This window comes from Mustelus asterias, chromosome 21 (assembly GCF_964213995.1).
Source record: "Mustelus asterias chromosome 21, sMusAst1.hap1.1, whole genome shotgun sequence".
In the NCBI taxonomy this organism is placed as follows: domain Eukaryota; kingdom Metazoa; phylum Chordata; class Chondrichthyes; order Carcharhiniformes; family Triakidae; genus Mustelus; species Mustelus asterias.
In genome coordinates this window covers 55,154,441-55,176,426 of record NC_135821.1, presented here as the reverse complement: position 1 = coordinate 55,176,426, position 21,986 = coordinate 55,154,441, and the positions used below count along the sequence as shown (strand labels likewise).

General features: G+C 45.6%; 1 protein-coding gene across 2 annotated transcripts in view; it reads right to left on the bottom strand.

The window, feature by feature from the left end:
- The window catches only part of LOC144509284 (hippocalcin-like protein 1), a 144,950-nt gene that overhangs the window by 4,874 nt on the left and 118,090 nt on the right, over positions 1-21,986 (bottom strand). For both annotated transcript variants that reach the window (XM_078237906.1, XM_078237907.1), the window contains one exon: positions 1,006-1,111. In XM_078237906.1, coding sequence (XP_078094032.1) covers positions 1,006-1,111 — 106 coding nt within the window. The remainder of the gene's footprint in view (positions 1-1,005; positions 1,112-21,986) is intronic.

The following is a 21,986-nucleotide window of genomic DNA, read 5'->3' as shown; positions in this document are numbered from 1 at the left end:
GAATGATGTGGCGGAGAAAGCCGCCATTGCTGCCAGTGGCCTCAATGCTGCTTTTCCCGCCCGTTATCTGCCTTTGCCAAATTCTGGATGAAATTTCACCAATGGGGCATGTTTTCCAGCGGCTGTCTTCCAGTCCCACTGATGTCTATGGCCTTTTTCACAGCTCACCTGTCAGGTGCCAGCAGAATCCGCCATGGATGGGGAGGGGGTCGCCGTTTCAGAATCCCTACAGTGGGGCGGCACGGTAGCACAGTGGTTAGCACTGCTGCTTCACAGCTCCAGGGACCTGGGTTCGATTCCCGGCTTGGGTCACTGTCTGTGTGGAGTTTGCACATTCTCCTCGTGTCTGCGTGGGTTTCCTCCGGGTGCTCTGGTTTCCTCCCACAGTCCAAAGATGTGCGGGTTAGGTTGATTGGCCGTGCTAAAATTGCCCCTTAGTGTCGAGATGGGTAGGTTAGAGGGATTAGTGGGTAAGTATGTAGGGACATGGGTGTAGGGCCTGGGTGGGATTGTGGTCGGTGTAGACTCGATGGGCCAAATGGCCTCTTTCTATACTGTAGGGTTTCTATGATTTCTATTAGTACAGAAGGAGGCCATTCGGCCCATTGAGTCTGTACCAACTCTCCATTGGAGCATCTTATCCAGACCCTATCCCTGCAAATCCATCTATTTACCCTGCTAACCCCCCCCTAACCTACACATCCTGGGACACTAAGGGGCAATTTAGCACGGCCAATCCACCTAACCTGCACATCTTTGGACTGTGGGAGGAAACCCACACAGACACGAGGAGAACGTGCAAACTCTACACACTGTCACCCAAGGCCGGAATTGAACTCGGGTCCCTGGCGCCGTGAGGTAGCTGTGCTAACCACTGTGCTGCCAACCGGAAGATCCCATTGGTAGGATGGACCAGAAAATCCCACCCATAAAGAAGGGATGAGATGTTAATGGCCTGCATTGGGATTTCTTGCGAGACATGGTAAGGAGTGATTTGATAATTACCGTCATTATTTGTATCCATCTGCCTGAAGATTTTATCTGTTCTTTTCTCTGGTGTTGCCTCATCTTCAGGCATCTTCATCACAGTGGAAACCATCTTGTAGATTGCCTGTCAAAACAAGAATGTCCAATGAATGAGTCAAATAACTTTCAATCTTTCACTAAATGGTTGGTGCGTCTCTTCACTTAGCTCTGTCCTTTGTGCATTTAACATTAAAGTACTCCTTGTAGTTAGAAACAGCAAGCACACTCAACCGTAGGCATATAACATTTCATACAAATAAAATGTGAATGTAGGAATGTCACTTGTAGCTTTACCTCTCCATGCCAATCAGAAGGAAAGAGAAAAAAAGGAAGAATAAAATAAGATAGGTAAGTAACTTGCATTTGTATAGCACCTTTCATGACTGTGGGATGTCCCAAAATGCTTACAACCAATGAAGTACTTCTGAAGTGTAGGGACTGCTGTAAAGTAGGAAATGCAGCAGCCAATTTGCATGAAGCAAACTCGCACAAACATCAATGTGATAATAACCAGGTGATTAGTTTTAGTGATCTTCATTGGGGGATAAATATTGGCCAGGACACTTTTACATCTATCTGAGGGGGCAAACAGGGCCTCACTTTAATGTCCGAGCATGGTGGCACCGTGGTTAGCACTGCTGCCCACAGCTCCAGGGACCCGGGTTCAATTCCAGCTTGGGTCACTGTCTGTGTGGAGTTTGCACATTCTCCCTGTGTCTGTATGGGTTTCCTCCGGGTGCTCCTGTTTTCTCCCACACTCTAAAGATGTGCAGGTTAAGTGGATTGGCCATGCTAGATTGCCCCTTAGTGTCCCAAGGTGTGCGAGTTAGATGGGTTAGCCATCGTAAATGTGTGGGAGTATAGGGATAGTGTGGGGAGAGGGTCTGTTGGTGCAGATTCGAAGGGCCGAATAGTCTCTTCTGCACTGTAGGGATTCCATGATGTCTTATCCAAAAGACAGCACCTCCAACAGTTCAGCACTTGCCTGGCATTGCACTGGACTGGTCTTGAACCCACAGTATCCTGAGTCAAGTGGTGAGTGTGCTACCAACTGACCCATGGCTAACTCCACCAAAGTTGACTGGCTAATTCTTCATCGTAAGAAGTCTAACAACACCAGGTTAAAGTCCAACAGGTTTATTTGGTAGCAAAAGCCACTAGCTTTCGGAACAGGCTGCCCCTCAGAACCCCCACCCACCTGACAAAGGGACAGCCAGTTCCGAACGCTAGTGGCTTTTGCTACCAAATAAACCTGTTGGACTTTAACCTGGTGTTGTTAGACTTCTTACTGTGTTTACCCCAGTCCAACACCGGCATCTCCACATCATAATCTTCATCGTCAGTCAAACCAAAATCCACATTCCCCAAATTCCAATATTCATACAACTAAAATTAATGTGCTCAATAAAAACAAAAAATTTGTTCTTTTGTTAAACACCCGTAATGTTTCCCCTGGATTGCTCACAGCACTGTCCTGGCCAATCTTACATTCCTCTGGGCTTGGCAACCCTAAAGGAAGGATTCCTCAGCAAAAGACGGGCATTTTGAAGTTTAGGAAGTGGAAGGCTTCAGAAGTAACATGCCCGAGAATCACTTCAGTGATTATTCAGCGAGGTTGACGGTTCAATTTAGAAATGTCCTCATTTGATGTGTACAGTGTTTAGAATTGGATTCTTGCTGAACTCAAACTGAATAAAGCTTAAATATGGGAATATAGGTAATAGTCTAAATAATGGAAAATTACAGGCTTGATTTGGAGGAACAAATCACTAAATTATCACTAGCCGTACATTCTTAACCAAGTTTCCACTCCACGCACCCAAACGTACACATTCACACATTATAGCTCGAGTCATTCGATATCACATGCTGGACTTCTAAGTGATTTATTGTTGGACAACCATAGTGCCTAAGTCTTACCCAAAATCAACTAATATAGTCCAGATCAGGAATACAACTGAGGGTTTTCTGGCTGGTGAGACACCCTCTGGATGGAGGGGGTGAAATTTCCACCTGTCCAATTTTTTCCAGCAGGATTGCTGTCATACACTGAAGATAAAATTCACCTTCAGTGGGCTTTGTTCATGGAAATTGTTGAAAACCTGAGACGCTTTTATTAAGCATACAAAACAATCTGCTTGCTCAGTCCACTGTGACCAGAATGTTTTCTCATAAGGTCTTGTTTAAGATGAGAACTTTGCTTCCGAAAATGTATATGCGAGTCCAGATTTGGCAGCACGGTGGCACAGTGGTTAGCACTTCTGCCTCACAGTGCCAGGGACCTGGGTTTGATGCCCAGCTTGGGTGACTGTGCGGAGTCTGCACGTTCCCCTCGTGTCTGTATGGGTTTCCTCCGGGTGCTCGGGTTTCCTCCCACAGTCTGAAAGATGTGCTGGTTAGTTGCATTAGTCATGCTAAATTCTCCCTCAGTGTACCCGAACAGATGCTGGAGTGTGGCGACTAGGGGATTTTCACAGTAATTTCATTGCAGTGTTAATGTAAGCCTACTTGGAACAGTATTAAATAAATAAACTTTCAACTTGGAGGATGTCTTAAACTTCTTGATTTTATTTGGGCAAACAAACAGTGTTGAGTGTATCCCTTCCCAACAATGGCAACACAGTCTTTACTCATCACAGGAGTTAAACAAGATGTTGTCAAACCTGTATTAGAACCACTCAAACTGGTTTTATGTGGGTCTTGTGTGTCAAAAGTTGCCACTTTTGGTTTATGCCTTCATTCTCTGTTTTGCCCCTCCAGTGCTGGACTTATTTTGCTCCCATTATCACAGCATTAGAGCAGGTTGAGTTCAGCTGGCTCCCTACTCCCTCATGGGTGGACACTGAAGTTCTTCCTGCTTAATACCGAGCCTTGTGGGCAGCAGGGTTTGGTGGATCCAGTTAGTTTGCATTGAGATGGTCAGCAAGTTTCTTAAGGTTTATTTATTTATTAGTCACAAGTAGGCTTACATTAACACTGCACTGAAGCTACTGTGAAAATCCCCTAGTCGCCACACTCCGGCTCCTGTTCGGGTACACTGAGGGAGAATTTAGCATGGCCAATGCACCTAACCAGCACGTCTTTTGGACTGTGGGAGGAAACTGGAGCACCCGGAGGAAACCCACTCAGACACAGGGAGAATGTGCAGACTCCACACAGACAATGACCCAAGCCGGGAATCGAACACAGGTCCCTGGCGGTGTGAGGCAGCAGTGCTAACCATTGTGCCACCGTGCCGCCCCTAAAGCTGCTAAAGATAGATGGACCTACTGATGCAAATAGTGTCCATTGAATTATCCTGATTTACAGCTGCATTTACATACTGATGTAACTATTCCCAGGCAGAATGGAGATCTTTGGGTAATTCCCCATCAATTATGCCAGTGGACCACATTACTAATTTCACATACTGACACACCAACACATACTATTATATAACCATCCCCCCAATTCACCGCTGTTCGACAGAGAATTAACCCTACTTTTACTAGGAGAGGTTGCTGTCGTTTTGGTCAGGAGCCGTGTGCGCTGTGTTAGTAGAGAGTCTTTTCCAAATAATAATTTCCGGCACAGAGGAGACCATTTGGAGTGATCCAGTCAGTCTCACTCCCCTGCTCAATCATCATAGCCCTACAGGTTGATTTCCCCATCTACTTCCCTTTTTAAAATCATTGATTGTTTCCACTTTCACCAACCTTGTGGGTAACGAGTTCCAGGTCATTCCCAAATCTTTTTTTTTACACAAAGATGCAACCCCCTGCATCTCTTTCCAGCACCGTAAATCCGTGCCTCTGTACTCCTTGTACCATCGACCAATGGGAACAGTGTTTCACATTCAAACCTGTCACAATATCAACATCTATCAAATCTTCCCTCAACTTCCTTTGCTCCAAGGAGAACAAACCCCAGATTTTCGAATTTAGCCTTGTAACTAAAATCCTCCCTCCCTGGAACATTCTGGAAAAACCTCGTCCTCACCCTGCCAAGGACCTTCACGTCCTTCTTAAAGTGCAATGATCAGAACTAGCCACAATACTCCAGTTGGGGCTATAGAGCTTTATAAAGTTTCAGCATAACTTCCATGTTTTACTCAACGGCACTACTTCTGAATCTTAAGATCCTATAAGGTTTGCTAACCAGTCTTTGAATACGTCCTGCCACCTTCAGCGATTGATGTACTTTGTTAAATGTTTTCTTAAAATCCACATCGACAACATCCACCATATTCCTGTCATCAACCTTCTTTGTTATTTATCAAAGATCCAGCAATACCCATGTCCCATGAATGAATTTTTAAAAAATTCCTACCACAGGATGCTGTCCTTCTGAACATTAATTTTCTTTCAAGAATTGCACTTGAGCAAGGATTGTGTCCACTCATTTTTGAAAAAAATATATAATAGTGAGGTGAAAGAAAGGAAAATAAGCCACTGAAGGTACACAGTGCTTCTCAAAAATATGTAAGAATGGGTGCATGGATTTTTATAAATGTTGGAAAAACCAATCTGGTTCACTGATGTCCTGTTGGGAAAGAAATCTGCCGAACTAACTGGGTCTGGCCTACACGTGACTCCAGACCCAAAGCAATGTGGTTGACTCACAACTGCCCACTGAACAAGGGATGGGCAATAAGTGCCAGTGATGCTCATGTCCCACAAATGAATAAAAAAATAGTCCCCACTGCTCTGAGCAATTAGGGCTGAGTTTTAAGCTGGGGAGGGAATCTACGTCCCCCAATGTAAAAGTCAGAGAAGTAAAAGTCAGTTCCAAAGGCATGTTTGAATGATCTGCAGATCGATAATCAACCTGTTTGACTGTGGGATAAATTTTTAATAAATGTATTCTTTCATGGAATGTGGGCATCACTGGCAAGGCTGGCATCTGTTGCCCATCCCTAATAGCCCTCGGACTGAGTGGCATTTTAAGAGTTAGCCCCAATGCTGTGGGTCTGGAGTCACATGTAGGCTAGACCCAGTTAGTTCGGCAGATTTCCTTCCCTAAAGGGCATTAGTGAACCAGGTGGATTTTTTCAACAGTTGACAATGGTTTCACTCCAGTCATCCTTAGACTTGTAATTCCAGATTTTTATTGGAATTCAAATTTCACCATCTGCCATGGTGGGATTTGAACCCAGGTCCCCAGAGCATTGCTCTGGGTGTCTGGAATGTAGCAGCTTCCGTGGTAATCACGCTCTGGAATGGGACTTGAACCTGGAGCTTCTGGCTCAGAGGCAGGGACAATAACCACTTGCGGAACAAGGCAAGCAGACAAGAAACAGGAAATCAATAATAAACATAAGTTTTGATCAACACAAATTCTACCACACCCGTCATAATGTTGCTTCATGCTCGACTCCTTGTTTCCGGGAAGCCAAAATTGCTCTATATCCTTCACTGTGATTCTTAAACATGTGCGTATAAGGGTGGCACAGTGGTTAGCACTACTGCCTCAAAGCACTGGGTTCAATTCCAGCCTTGGGTCACCATCTGTGCGGACTCTGCACATTCTCCCCGTGTCTGCGTGGGTTTCCTCCGGGTGCTCCGGTTTCCTCCCACACTCCAAAGATGTGCAGGTTAGGTGGATTGGTCATGCTAAATTGCCACATAGTGTCCCAAGATTAGAGGGATTAGCAGGGTAAATACGTGGGGTAAGCCTGGGTAAGTGTCGGTGCAGACCCAATAGGCCTCTTTCTGCACTGTAGGAATTCCATGATTCTAAACAAAGGCACTTGGTGGGAACTCTGAAGGCTCCTCCTGAAATATTATTGGTAAGGTTCCATAGGGAGCATCTGACTGTTGGTCCTCCCGCTTCTACACTGTATCAGCAGAGCCTTCAATAATGCTACAGAAATACTCAACATGTGCCAGCAGAGGGCACTTTAAGTATAGTCAGTCCTGCACCATACGTCTATTCATTTTCTTGTCAGCTCAAATAACATGCCATTCAAATAGTGGCAAACATAACCTCAAGGCCAGGCTGCCAAATAATACTTGCACAGTAACACTACTGCTTGTTGCAACACTTCCTCGCAGGTGAACTGAATGAATAAGTCCACTACTGTAGCACATATTCTTCATGGCACTCAGAATGCTTACACAGCTCACAAAAGGCAGCATTTAAAAAAAATAATTAAAGCTTTAACTTACTATTGAAGTTGACGTGCGGTTTATCTATGGAGGCGTGTATATAAGCCATTCACTTACTGTCGAGTCTTGAATAAGGTCTGTAGAGGTTTGATTATCAAACCAGAGAGAAATTATGCCCCTTTCCCAACAGTCAAGGCTCTCTTGGCCAGGCTCTCCAACAGTGGTGATTAGTCTGTGCCTGGTGTGACACTGAATCATATAGTCCAACAAGGTTTTCATTCCCTGATACAATCTTAGTCTGCTAACAATTGGCTGCTGCAGCCCTGTCCTTGGGTCGGGAGATAAATTATCCAGTATTCCTGCTGTTGGGCGCTACCCAGCAGTTCTTGCTGCAGGGAACACACGCGCGAATGTCAGACTGAGCCGAGTTGCGAATCAGGCCTCAATGGTGTTTCTATGTCAAGCCTCGTCCACTAAGGATGCTCAGTTAGGCAATGCGCAGAAGGGTGCTTTTAGGCATGTTACTTAACTGCGACGGCAAGCAGGAGTGGGTGGGGGTTGAATGAATTTGGCGAGTTTCTCCAGAAAATTATTTGATGGGCTTTTCATTATCTGGCCTGTCAGCGAGCACAAGTCGACCAGCTCACGGACAACACGAAGATCAGAGGAGTCCTCTGTAACCTCGCCAGACAAAAATCTTTGACAAAATGTCTTCCTTCAGTAAAACTCAATTTGTTAAATTATGAGCTCTTCTCCTCTGTTATTTTATCTAGACACCCATCTTTTTGTGTTGATCACTCTTTATGAGAAGAATTACTTTATCAGAAAGCACCACTTCTCAGTGCTTCTCCTGATGCCAAGGAACATATGTATATATGAAATAGGAACAGAAGTAGGCAGTTCAGCCCCTCAAGCCCGTTCTGCCATTCAATAAGATCATGGCTGACCTGTTTGTGTTTCAGATTCTACATTTCCATCTACCTCTGATAAGTTTTGATTCTTTTGCTGAACAAGAATCTATCTACCTCCCACCTTAACTCAGTGACCCTGCCTCCACCACCTCCTGAGGCAGAGTTCCAAAGCCGCACAACCTTCAGAGTAAAAAACTCTCCCATCTCTGTCCTAAAAGGGCAGCCCCTAACTTTAAAACACTTCCCCTAATCCTAGATTCAGCTGCAAGAGGAAACATTGGGGGGGCGATTCTCCCAAAAGAGTTCTAAGTGTTGAATTCACAGGAAAACTGGTGTAAATCACGATTGTTTTTTCAGTGGGAGTTCACATTCGAATCTCCAACACTCTGTGCGATGCAGAGATCACAAAGAGGTCACAATTGGGAATATAATTAAAAGCCCGCGGGGGCGGGGGCCTATTCACACCGGGTTCTGACGGTTCCGGAACTCTGCACATGTGCAGTGGCCCTGAACTGTCACCTGCAGTTTGCTGGTCAGCTCGATCACTGGTCAGCCTGGAATCCCAGCAGTGCTGCCCCTCCCAACACCCCCACAGCCTGATCACGGCCCCCACGGACATTCGCGGGCCAGCCCTGACCTTCCCCTATCCAGGAGCGCTCCGATCTCCAGCCACCCATGCCACAGCAGTGACATCCCCCTCCTCAACAAGAGGCAGACACCCCCCGGCAGACCACCACACCCCTAACCCGACCCGATCGCTGGCTTCTTTCCAGCCCTGATCGACCTCAATGCAAAGTGACAGTGGGACCCCCCCATCCCCACCGATTGCTCCCTAGGCCCCACCCCAGCTGTCCCTGCCTCTAGGCCCCACCTCCTTGGCACTGCCTATGCCCGATGGGCAGCACCAAGCTGCCCTGGGCATGGGTACTTTGCCCCATGGACAGTGCCAGGGGGCACAGGCTGGCACTGCCAGGCTGCCCATGCCCATGGGGCACCACCCTCCCACCGCCCCACCCCCTGGGGGCCCCCAATTGCCCCCGTTCACTCCAGCGGGGTCTCCCGCTACTTCCACAAAAGTGGGGAGCCAGTCAGAACCCCTCCGGGTCTAAATTGTACTGGCGGGGTGGGAGATGCTTGCGGGCCTGGGGACTTCAGTCCCGACCTGATAATGACAATTAAAATAGATTAAAATGACTTACCTGCTGATTTTCTGCGTGGTCCCGGCGCCTGGAGATACGCGTGCGTCAGGAACACTTGCGCGAATCCGCCCACACGCAATTCTCCCATCCCGACCCGCCAAAACATTAGCGCAGCGAGACGAGAGAATCGCCCCCATCATTACTACGTCCACCTTGTCGAGACTATTTAGGATCCTAGAATAGAATCATAGAATCCTTACAGTGCAGGAGGCCATTCAGCCCATCAAGCCGACACCGACAACAATCCCACCCAGACCCTATCCCCTCAACCCCATTTATTTACCCAACTAACCCCCCTGACACTAATGGTCAATTTTAGCATGGCGGGTTAGGTTGATTGGCCATATTAAATTGCCCCCAAGTGGCAGGGTGAATATGTGGGGTTATAAGGATAGGGCCTAGGTGGGATTGTGGTCGGTCCAGGCTCGATGGCTGAATGGCCTCCTTCTGCACTGTAGAGATTCTATGATTCTATTCTACGAATCCACCTAACCTGCACATCTTTGGACTGTGGGAGGAAACCGAAGCACCCGGAGGAAACCCATTCAGACACGGGGAGAACGTGCAAACTCCACACAGACCCGAGGGCGGAATTCAACCTGGGTCCCTGGCGCTGTGAGGCAGCAGTGCTAACCATATACTTCAATTAAGTCACTCTGCTAAACTCTAGTGGAAATGAGACCAGCTTGTCCATCCTTTCCTCACAAGATAACTTGCTTATTCCAGGTATCAATCGAGTAAATCGCCTCTGCACTGCCTATAACCCATTAGAAGCATAGAAATCATAGCATTATAGAAACCCTACAGTACAGAAAGAGGCCATTCGACCCATCGAGTCTGCACCGACCACAATCCCACCCAGGCCCTACCCCCATATCCCTACATATTTACCCACTAATCCCTCTAACCTATGCATCTCAGGACACTAAGGGCAATTTTTAGCATGGCCAATCAACCTAACCCACACATCTTTTGGACTGTGGGAGGAAACCGGAGCACCCGGAGGAAACCCACACAGACACGAGGAGAATGTGCCAACTCCACACAGACAGTGACCCAAGCCGGGAATCGAACCCAGGTCCCTGGAGCTGTGAAGCAGCAGTGCTAACCACTGTGCTACCGTGCCGCCCCATTGTTCCTTAAATAAGGAGACCAAAACTGCACACAGCATTTGAGATGCAGTCTCACCAATGCCCTACATAACTGAGGCAAAACATTCTTACTTTTATGTTCAATTTTTCTCATAATAAAGGGTAGTATTCCATTGATTACATGCTGAACATGCATGATAATTCTGTGAGTCATGCACTGGAGCCCGAGATCCCTCTGCACCTCAGAATTCTGCAGCTGTTCTCTATTTAAACAATATTCTGCCCTTTTAATTCTTTATAGGAACAGGTCCCATGAGCCCATTTCCCCATTCACTCAGAAGATGGCTGATCATCATCTCAACTCTACCACCCGCCTTTGTTCTTTAATTCATAATATGTCTGCCAATCAAAAATCTATCAACCTTTCTTTTGAAACTTTCAGTTGACCTAATCGCAACAGCAATTTTGGGGAGAAGGGTTTGGGGAGAGGGAGCGAAGAGTTCCAGATTTCCATTCCCCAGAAGTAGTGCTGCCTGACATCATCCATTTTTACAGATGCACCATAGGAAGCCTCCTTTCCGGATGTATCACAGCTTGGTATGGCTCCTGCCCTGACCAAGACTGCAGGAAACTTCAAAGGGTGTAGCCCAGTCCATCACGCAAACCAGCCTCCCGTCTATTGACTCCATCTACACTTCCCGCTGCCTCGGAAAAGCAACCAGCATAATCAAGGCCCCCATGCAATCCGGACATACTCCCTTCCACCTTCTTCTGTTGGGAAAAAGATACAAAGGTTTGAGGTCACTGACTCAAGAATAATGTCTGCCCTGCTGCCATTGGACTTTTGAATCCTCCTATTACACTAATCTTTCTCTACACTCCAGCTATGACTGTAACACTGCATTCTGCACTCTCTCATTTGCTTCTCCCCTATGTACTTTATGAACGGTATGTTTTGTCAATATAGCATGCAAGAAACAATTTTCACTGTATCCCAATACACGTGACAATAATAAATCAAATCTAAAATCCTTGAACTGCCTACAGGTTATTCTTCCTCATTTTGGAGAAAATAGTTTCTCTCTGTCAAATCCTTTAGAGTCACAGAGTCATAGAGGATTACAGTATGGAAACAGCCCTTTGGCCCAACTTGTCCATGCCACCCTTTTTTTTAAACCCCTAAGCTAGTCCCAATTGCCCGCATTTGGCCCACATCCCTCTATACCCATCTTACCCATATAACTGTCTAAACGCTTTTTAAAAGACAAAATTGTACCCGCCTCTGCTACTACCTCTGGCTCCTTATTCTAGACGCTCACCACCCTGTGTGTGAAGAAATTGCCCCTCCGGACCTTTTTGTATCTCTCCCCTCTCATTATTTCATAGATCGCTATAAGATCACCCCTCAGCCTCCTACGTGCCAGAGAAAAAAGTCCCAGTCTATCCAGCCTCTCCTTATAACTCAAACAATTAAGTCCCGGTAGCATCCTAGTAAATCTTTTCTGCACTCTTTCTAATTTGATAATATCCTTTCTATACTAGGGTGACCAGACTGTGCACAGTATTCCAAATGTGGCCTTACCAATGTCTTGTACAACTTCAACAAGACGTCCCAACTCCTGTATTCAATGTTCTGACCAATGAAACCAAGCATGATGAATGCCTTCTTCACCACTCTGTCCACCTGTGACTCCACTTTCAAGGAGCTAGGAACCTGAACCCCTAGATCCCTTTGTTCAATAACTCTCCCCAACGCCCTACCATTAACTGAGTAAGTCCTGCCCTGGTTCGATCGACCAAAATGCATCACCTCTCATTTATCTAAATTAAACTCCATCTGCCATCCGTCAGCCCACTGGCCCAATTGATCAAGATTCCATTGCAATCCCAGATAACCTTCTTCGCTGTCCACTATGCCATCCTTGCTGTCATCTGCAAACTTACTAACCATGCCTACTAAATTCTCATCCATACTATTAACATAAATGACACATAACAGTGGATCCAGCACTGATCCCTGAGGCACACCACTGGTCACAGGCCTCCAGTTTGAAAAACAACCCTCTGACTTCTGTCATCAAGCCAATTTTGTATCCATTTGGCTACCTCACCCTGGATCCCGTGAGATTTAACCTTATGCAATAACCTACCATGTGGTACCTTGTCAAAGGCCTTGCTAAAGTTCATGTAGACAACCTCAACTGCACTGCCCTCATCTACCTTCTTGGTTACCCCTTCAAAAAATTCAATCAAATTTGAGAGACATGATTTTCCACTCACAAAGCCATGCTGACTGTCCCTAATCAGTCCTTGTGTCTCTAAATGTCTCTGCATCCTGTCTCTCAAAATACCTTCTGACAATTTACCCACCACCGGCCTGTAGTTCCCAGGCTTTTCCCTGCAGCTCTTTTTAAACAAAGGCACAACATTTGCCACCCTCCAATCTTCAGGCACCTCACCTGTGACTACCGATGATTCAAATATCTCTGCTAGGGGACCCACAATTTCCTCCCCAGCCTCCCACAGTGTCCTGGGATACACTTCATCAGGTCCTGGGGATTTATCTACCTTGATGCGCTTTAAGACTTCTAGCACCTCCTTCTGTTATATGTACACTCCTCAAGAATCACTATTTATTTCCCCAAGTTCCCTAACATTCATGCTTTTTTCAACAGTGAATACTGATGAGTAATATTCATTTAGGATCTCAGCCATCTCTTGTGGATCTGCACATAGATGACCTTGTTGATCCTTAAGAGGTCCTACTCTCTCCCCAGTCACTCTTTTGCCCTTTATGTATTTGTCGAAGCTCTTTGGATTCTCCTTTGCCTCATATACCAGAACAATCTTGTGTCCCCTTTTTGCCCTCCTGATTCCTCTCTTAACTCTACCCCTACACCCTCTATACTCTTCAAGGGATCCACTTGATCCCAGCTGCCTATGCATGTCATGTGCCTCTTTCTTCTTCTTGACCAGGGCCTCAATATCCCAAGTCATCCAGGATTCCCTACTTCTACCAGCCTTGCCCTTCACTCCAAGAGGAATGTGCTTACCCTGAACCCTGGTGAACACACTTTTGAAAGCCTCCCACTTACCAGATGTCCCTTTGCCTTCCATTTAATCATAGATACCTCAATTAGATAAACAACCAAGAAGGCACATCAGTCATGATGTATACCGAAGCACAACATCACCAGACCACCTTTAAGAAAACAAATCCCTTATAACTACAAGCATGACACTGAGAATGAGGGTGATTTTGAAACTCTAATGGAGACCAGCAGGGCAGAAATGTTTCTTTAATGTTTTTCAGGCAAAGTCGAGGGGTCACCGCAATTCAATTGACTGTGAATGGCTAGTTCATTCCTGTAAGGCTGGTCTTGGCCAGATTCCAGTTACGTCAATGATCAGCAGTGTATTTAAATAAACTGCAGCACAGTGTCCTGTGAGTGGGTAAGCCCAGCAGGGCTTTGCTAATGCTATTTCAAGTGGACACAAATTATTTCCACCGTGGAGATAAAAGTGCTCCCAAATCATCACATCCAGATGAGCGCTGATTTAATCCAAGCAAAATACTTGAACGAGCAATGAGTTTGCGTAAATTCCATTATGCAGAAATGCTGATCCCAGCATAATACTCCAATGCACCAATTTACTATCAAATCCCATTTTACTGAATCCTTTCAGTCCAAGTGGAATTGCTGAAAGAACCAGAAAAAACAGCAAAACACTTCATGAAGAACTTCTTCTGGAACAGGAGGTTTAAAAACAGTCCTCATTTCCTGGATGAATATCTTCTAACAATAGGGGAGGCAATAGCCTAGTGGTATTATCACTAGACTATGCATCCAGAAACTCAGCTACTGTTCTGGGGACCCGGATCCGAATCCCGCCACGGCAGATGGTGGAATTTGAATTAAATAATAAAAAAATGTCTGCAACTAAGAATCTACTGATGACCATGAAACCATTGTTGATTGTTGGAAAAACCCACCTGGTTCATTAATATCCTTTTGGGAAAGAAATCTGCCGTCCTTACGCGGTCTGGCCTACATGCGACTCCAGAGCCTCAGCAATGTGGTTGACTCTCAACTGCCCTCGGGCAACTAGGGATGGGCAATGAATGCTGGCCAGCCAGTGATGCCCATGTCCCACGAATGAATAAAATAAATAAAAACAGGGTGGTATTGAATGGTGGTGATGGGAATCTCGGCTGCCACCTGGAGAGCTGATGGGAGCCTCACATTGTCTAACTTCAGGAAGGCTCACCAAATTGAATTGCCTCTCAGGCACTTATCTGGGCAGCTGTGGGCCTCCCCAGGGACCAAGGACCCTGGGGGAAGAAATCAGCCATCGAGAGCTGCTGGCCGATCAGAAGCTGGCTGCTGTTTATTGCTCAGCAGCGCCTCTGTGGCAACTGCTGGTAAAGCACCAGTTTGAGGTCCACGATCACCAAGGGACTCAGGTCACAGGTGAGTGATGATCATGGGACAGGGCAGAGGGGTGGTCATCAGCAGCAACAGTTTGGACCAGTATTCTTATTTTCCCATTTTACTGTTTTTTTTCCCCTTCTGGATGGGACCTTCAGTCAGGCACTGTGCTTTTTAGTGAGAGAACTTCCCCCCCACCCACCCCAACCCAGGAGCTCACAAGATATCCTTGACATGATTTGCTTTTTGTGCTTCCACATGTGGCACGCCCCCACCCCACCATCCAACATTGGATGAATAACAGGGGCGACAGGGTGAGGGCCTTAAGTGGGCATTAATTGTGGGCAAGGCCATCCACGAGCCTTTCTGCCCTGGACTTAATCAGGACATAGATGGGAAGGCAGTGCATGCGGTCGCCACCTGCTACCCTCCTGCCAGATTAATTGCCCCCTGCCGCTGAACTCATTCAGGAAATGGCATTCAATTCTATCCATTGTTGGTTTGAATTGGGTTACCTGTGAAGGTCAGAACTGAAATGTTAAATGATCAAAGAAAGGCTTCCAGGGTCAGTACATTCATATTGGAAATCTGCTGAAAAATCAAAGCTTGGTTATCATTTCTCAAATGCTAGCACCTCATGTAAAATATACATTTATACTTGCAAACCCATGACTGCTACCATCTAGATTTTTGATTTATTATTTGTAATATGTCTTTGGCGGCCAAAGTCCTTTCACCAAAATCCCTTTATTTACAAACTCTAACAGCAGTACACAGAGAGTTAGCAGTTCATCTCCGGGGGTGTCAGAGGAACTGACACTCTCTGTTAAGTGCAAGGCAAAGACTCCCTGATTGGCCCATCAATTGGATCCTTAATCAGGGGAGTTCATACTCCAATAGGCCAACCTCAATGGCCTGACTGAAGTCATTATATTATTGTCACATGTATTGGTTACAGTGAAAAATATTGTTTCTTGTGCGCTATACAGACAAAGCATACCGGTCAGAGTACATCGGGGAGAAGGAAAGGAGAGGGTGCAGAATGTAGTGTTATTATGAGAGTTAGAGTAACATTTTAAAAGCATAAAACAAGAGTAAAAGATAGAAGTAGAGGGTATGCTGGGGACAACTCTCAAGAAGTCACCTCACTCTGGCAACATCTTGAAGGACAAGGGCAGCAGAAGGGAACACAACCTTTAATGATAGATAAATTTTTAAACAGTAAGGGTTATGGCGAGTGGGTGGGTAAGTGCAGCTGAGTCCATGAAAAGATCAGCCATGATCTTATTGAATGGCGGAGCAGACTTGAAAGGCCAGTTGGCCTACTCCTAGTTCTTGTGTTCTTTAACCCTTGGAAGTTCCTCTCCAATTCAGGGATTTTGACAGCAGCGGAGGGGTGCTCCACTCAGCATCCTGACTTGGAAATATATCGGCATCCCTTCATGGTCGTTGGGTCAAGATCCTGGGACTCTGTCCCTAACAGCACTGCAGATGAACCTACATCTCAGGGACTGCAGCGGCTCCACACCATCTTCTCAAGGGCAACAAGGGATGGGCAATAAATGCTGGTCTAGCCAGCGATGCCCACATCTTGTAAATGAATGTTTTTAAAAAAGGAAAAACTACACTGAGGAGGAAATGTTGTCAAATTGATCTTTTATCTTAATCATTATTAAAATCCAAATCACATGCACACATTTTCTTGCAAAATTAATTACATTTTTATCAATGTTCCTGTGGTGGAAACTCGAATGGGTAATTGTAGCTGAATTCAATGTTTGAATCTACTCAATTGTCACAAAGCTGGAAATTATAATCAAAAGGTTAAATCTTTTCAATATTCTCTAATGCTTAAAGGGTAATTATATTCCCTTGACACATTCGTGTGGGAATAAATAGTTTGAAAAAGCAGCGAAAAAAAATTCAAATGTGTTGGAAATATAAATCAGCAAGATGTTAATGACACCAGATACACAGCCCAGTCCTTCCACTGATAAATATTTCATGAAAATTAAATTAAGAAATCTCTGATTTTATCACAGGTGCAACTAATGATTTGAGAGACATTTGTAATCTTGTTTAAAGGTTCACTAATGTCTTTTAGGGAAGGAAATCTGCCATCTTTACCTGGTCTGGCCTACGTGTCACTCCAGAGCCACAGCAATGTGGTTGACTCTCATCTGCCCTCGGACAACTAGGGGATGGGCAATAAATGCTGGTCAGCCAGCGACGTCCATGTCCCATGAATGAATTTTTAAAAAAAAAGAATCTCAGCTTTGGTCACGGTCTGTGTGAAGTTTGCACATTCTCCCCACGTCTGCGTGGGTTTCCTTCGGGTGCTCCAGTTTCCTCCCACAGTCCAAAGATGTGCGGGTTAGGTTGATTGGCCCTGCTAGATTGCCCCTTAGTGTCAGGGGAAGTGGCTTGGGTAAATGCATGGGGTTATGGGGAATCGGGACTGGGTGGGATTGTGGTTGGTGCAGACTCGATGGGCCGAATGGCCTCCTTCTGAAATATATAATTTTATGATTCTATGACTCTAATTTTTTAAAAAAAGAGATAAACAAACAACATGAATAGCACTCTTCTGGTTGGATGTGTTTTGTGTTCAGCAGTGAGAAGTGTGCAATCTGTGCCAGCAACACTCCTTCCTCATGGGGAGTACCTTCACGATGATCTTAAAGAGACAAACCTCATTAGCAACTAAACTCTCACAACTACCTCCCTGCACAGATGAGACTTTGGTCATGCCAAAAAGGATATTAACTAGTCATAACAAAATAAAATAACTACTCCAGAGCATCCCAACATATATGTTGCATCATTTCTCATTCAATGGAGGCCTTGTGGCACTGTAGGTAGTGTCCCTGACTCTGGGCCGGAAGCTCCGGGATTGAGGCCCACTCCAGGAGGTGATTTATAATGCGGCCAAACAGGTTGGGTATCTGTCAATGGCAGGCGCTAAGAGTGGAACAGACTGCTGGTCAGCCATGCTTGATGTGACTTGAAGTTATAAGGTTCTGGTGACAGACTAGTTACCAGAAGCTTCTGGGAATAACTAACTATGGGAACATGTGAAAATCTGCCTTGGGGAGCAGTAGATAAGGGAAGAGAAACAGTAACAAACAACATCTTACTCAATAGCTTCAGATTTTATCTTCCAATTAGGGGTCGCACAATGGCAAGCACTGCTGTCTCACAGCACCAGGGATCCGGGTTCGATTACAACCTTGGGTCACTGACTGTGTGGAGTTTGCATGTGTTTCCTCCGGGTGCTCCGGTTTTCTCCCACAGTGCAAAGATGTGCAGGTTAGGTGGACTGGCCATATAAAATAGACCCTTAGTGTCTAAAGATGTGTAGCTTCGGGGATTAGCAAGGTAAATATGTGGGGTTACAGGGTTGGGTGGGGGTTGGCCCTGGGTGTGATGTTTGGAGTGTTGGCGCAGACCCAATGGGCCGAATGGCCTCCTTTTTCACTTAGGGATTCTGTGAATTAAATCTACATTTACATCCCACTCTCCGAGTTCAGTATAACCCCTAACTCGGGGCTGAATTTTACTGGCCCCAGTTGGTAAGAATGGAGCTGGGAAGCAGTAAATCAGCAAGGACCATGTAGAAACAGTTCTGGAGTTGTCCTCCCACATGGGAGTTTTTTTAGCAGCAGGCAGGCTGAAAGGTGGATCACTCCATGGAGGTCAGCTGCCAATTTGCACAACGAAAGGCCGTAGGGGGCCATTTTAGCGGGTGACTGGCATTTGGCTAGTGGTAGAGCAGCCTCACTTCAGCGCCATGTGGGAGTAGCCAACTTCCTCGAGGCAGCTTCCTCGTGGCAGGCCAATGGACCATCAGAGCCAAGTGCTCCATATGTTCCCAAGACGGGCCATGGGTACGAAAGACCCAACAATTTCCCCTTCGGTCTCTCTCAATTTTAATATTCAGTTACCTGTCCAACACTGCCTGCCTCTGGGAGCTGTCCTCTCCCATTGGCCTTGTTGTGGCTTCAAAGCTTCATAAACACAAATAAGTTGGGGCCCTAAGGGGCCATTAGGTGCAATTTTACCTGCCTGGTCTGCAACCTAGCTGGCTTTAATGATAATGGGCTTCAGACTAGCCAATTTTCATAGGCCTAAATCCAGTCCTCTGTGCACCATTTTGCCATGAAGCAGGCTGGCAGAATGTTAATGAGGCCTAGGCACTAAAATGGACTAGGCCTACCTCCACAACTCCCAGCTGCTCAGCCCGAACCAGTTGGTAAAAGAGATTCAGCAACGCTCAATATTCCAGGAGGAAGCCAAGAGGTTCAAGAAAGAGATTGAAGAGCTGAAAGGCCAGCCAAGTGGAAAAGAGGAGAGATTGAAAGGAAAAGCCGTAGAACCTTCCCAATTACGAGCGGATAATGAAGCCAAGAGTAGCACGATTACAGAACTGCAACAAGTTAAGACCTCACCGGAGACAGACCTGCCAACAGTGAAACCAAAATGAAGGATAGGGACAATTCTCTGTTGCAGACAAAGAAAAGACAGAAATGAGATGAGAAAATGTAAATCTGGTGCTGAAGATTAAGGAGCGAGAAGGAAAAGAAAAACTGGATGCCTCAGATGTACGGAGAATGTTGAGTTGTTGAAAATGGCTGAAATAAAAATCAAGGACAAAAGAATAACAAGAAAATGTTGCAAGAGGAAGTAGAAATTCTCACAAAGGAGTGCCAAGTGTCTCAGAAATATTTGGGCGGCACGGTGGCACAGTGGTTAGCACTGCTGCCTCACAGTGCCAGGGACCCGGGTTCGATTCCCAGCTTGGGTCACTGTCTGTGTGGAGTTTGCACATTCTCCCTGTGTCTGTGTGGCTTTCCTCCGGGTGCTCCGGTTTCCTCCCACAATCCAAAGATGTGCGGGTTAGGTGCACTGGCCATGCTAAATTGCCCCTTAGTGTCAGGGGGGCTAGCTAGGGTAAATACATGCTGTTACATGGGGATAGGGCCTGGGTGGGATTGTGCTTGGTGCAGACTTGATGGGCCGAATGGGCTGCACTGTAGGATTCTATGATTTAGCAAAAATAAAATGATAATGTAAGCTTGAAGGATAGCACTGAGGAATTATGCCAAAGGAAATCTGTCCAGTGTAGAGAACCAATTTTCATGTACAGATTGTGAGTCGGCTGATGAAAAATTAGAACTCAATGTACTTCAAACATCAGAAGAATTGGTTAAGCTTCATGAAAAGAGCAATGAAATTCTTGAACTTTGATCCAATCTGACAAACGTAAAAGATGCGATGCGGAGTGTGGAAGAGCAAATCCAGACTTTCAAAGCAAATAACTGTGAAATAAAGACAACTGAACTCCCCGGATTAGTTGCAGAGCTGAATGAAAAGATTCATAAACTTGAAAAAGAATTTGGAAATAAGAGTAAACAAATATTTGGTGAAAACTGCGAAATGAGTGGAAAAGGTTCAATTTTTGAAATGTAAACATCCAGCAAGAACATGGCAGAGACCAGGGAAAAAGAAACCCGAGTCTGTTCTAGGAATGAACGGACTGAATGTTCCCTTCAGAAAGAATGGGACAAATCCACGGTCTCCGAGAAAGGCAGACGGATTGTCAACAAGGAGTGTAAAATGCAAATCAAATGGAGACAAACAAACGCTACAATTTCAACCCCAAACCAACAGAAGTCACCCACAGAGAGACTACCATTCCTCCAAATGTGACAGAGTGAGATCTGAAAGAATCATAAAGTCTCCAGGGCGTCTAAACTTATAACGTTGGGGATGGGGGGAGGGGTTTGGCGTGTGCAACGAAGAGGTAGCAAGTCAAGAAGATTGTATTGTAAATATATTTGAGTAAGGACTTGGGGGTGGCGTAGTCCAAGGGTGTTCAGGTCGAGCAGGGGTTAACGTGGGACTGGAGAACAGTACCAGCCGTGGCATGATATTGGGAGTCACATGATTGGAGACAATGGGAGAAGGAGTAAGCATGGAGGCAGCACCCATGGAGGGCTATACTATGGGGATATGTATAATTTTGCATTGTAAATAAATACTTAATGTTCAACCTTACAAGCTTCTAAATCTCTCAGCGAGATACCAAACAACCTTTCCAGTGGAATGCTGCAATGCCGGAGATGAAATATCATCCTGACACTCTGGCTATTTGCGCACTTCATTTCTTTTTGAGGAAGTGAAAGAAGCTCTGCTAAAATCCTGGCCTATATTCAACACCATCAAAACAAACTGCCTGCTTATACATCTCCTCGGCGTTTGTCAGATCTCAATGTGGGCAAACTTCATGGTTACCATGTTACCTCATACATAATTGCTGATAATTGTGAAGCACTTATCCTGAGGACATTAAAGATATTGCTTAGTTATTCTTTCTTCAAGTCGATCGTGGCAAACACATTGCTCCCCAAAGCCTATCTTAATGTCTTTTAGGACTCCCATCGGGTGCAGACTGAATAAATCAACTTATTTTCTGTGCTGCATAAATTACCAACATAAATAGGCAATGTAGCATTCAAATAGCTCAGAGTGTAGAATTCATTCATCTAAATCTCCCTTTTCCTGGAGTATTGCTGAGAGATACTGAGAGGGTGACATTACTTCCAGCGAACAATGCTCCTCAAGATTCAGCATGGTGTGGAGGGGAGGGGCGGGTGGGGGCAGTGAAATATTGTGCTACAGGAAATTGTGTCCCCCTCCTTTATCCTTTACCTGGACCCTTCCATCAACCACAACAGCCAGATTCCGCCACTCCACCCTTCTGCTTAGTTGCTGATAATCAGCATAAATGCAAACTCAGAGGTTGTTCCAACAGAAGCTGCAATTCATATCAAACTCTCAGTGCTGAATGTTTATAATCGGGGTTAATATTCATCCCTTCATCAGAACGGGATACAGAATTTACAGCACGAAAGGCATTTCAGGAAGGAATGGACAAAAAGGAAAACACGCAAACACAGAAAAGAGAATGATCGATAGAGTGGTGAAAAAGAAAACAAGATGATCAAAGGGCTGGAGTGATAGCATGAAACAGAATATTAAAAGGACATAAAAGATATTTAAGAAAGTCTCCCAAAAAAATTCTAAGGGCCTGATTTTACCATTTTGAGTCTAAGTGCCGAATCTGGGCGTCAAATAGATCGGAGCCTGGAATCCTCTTTCCAGCACGCCCATACGCTTTTAGCCAGCTTCGGTCTGATTCACGCTGTGGGCGGGACTTAGCGCTGCCGGACCGATCGGAGCT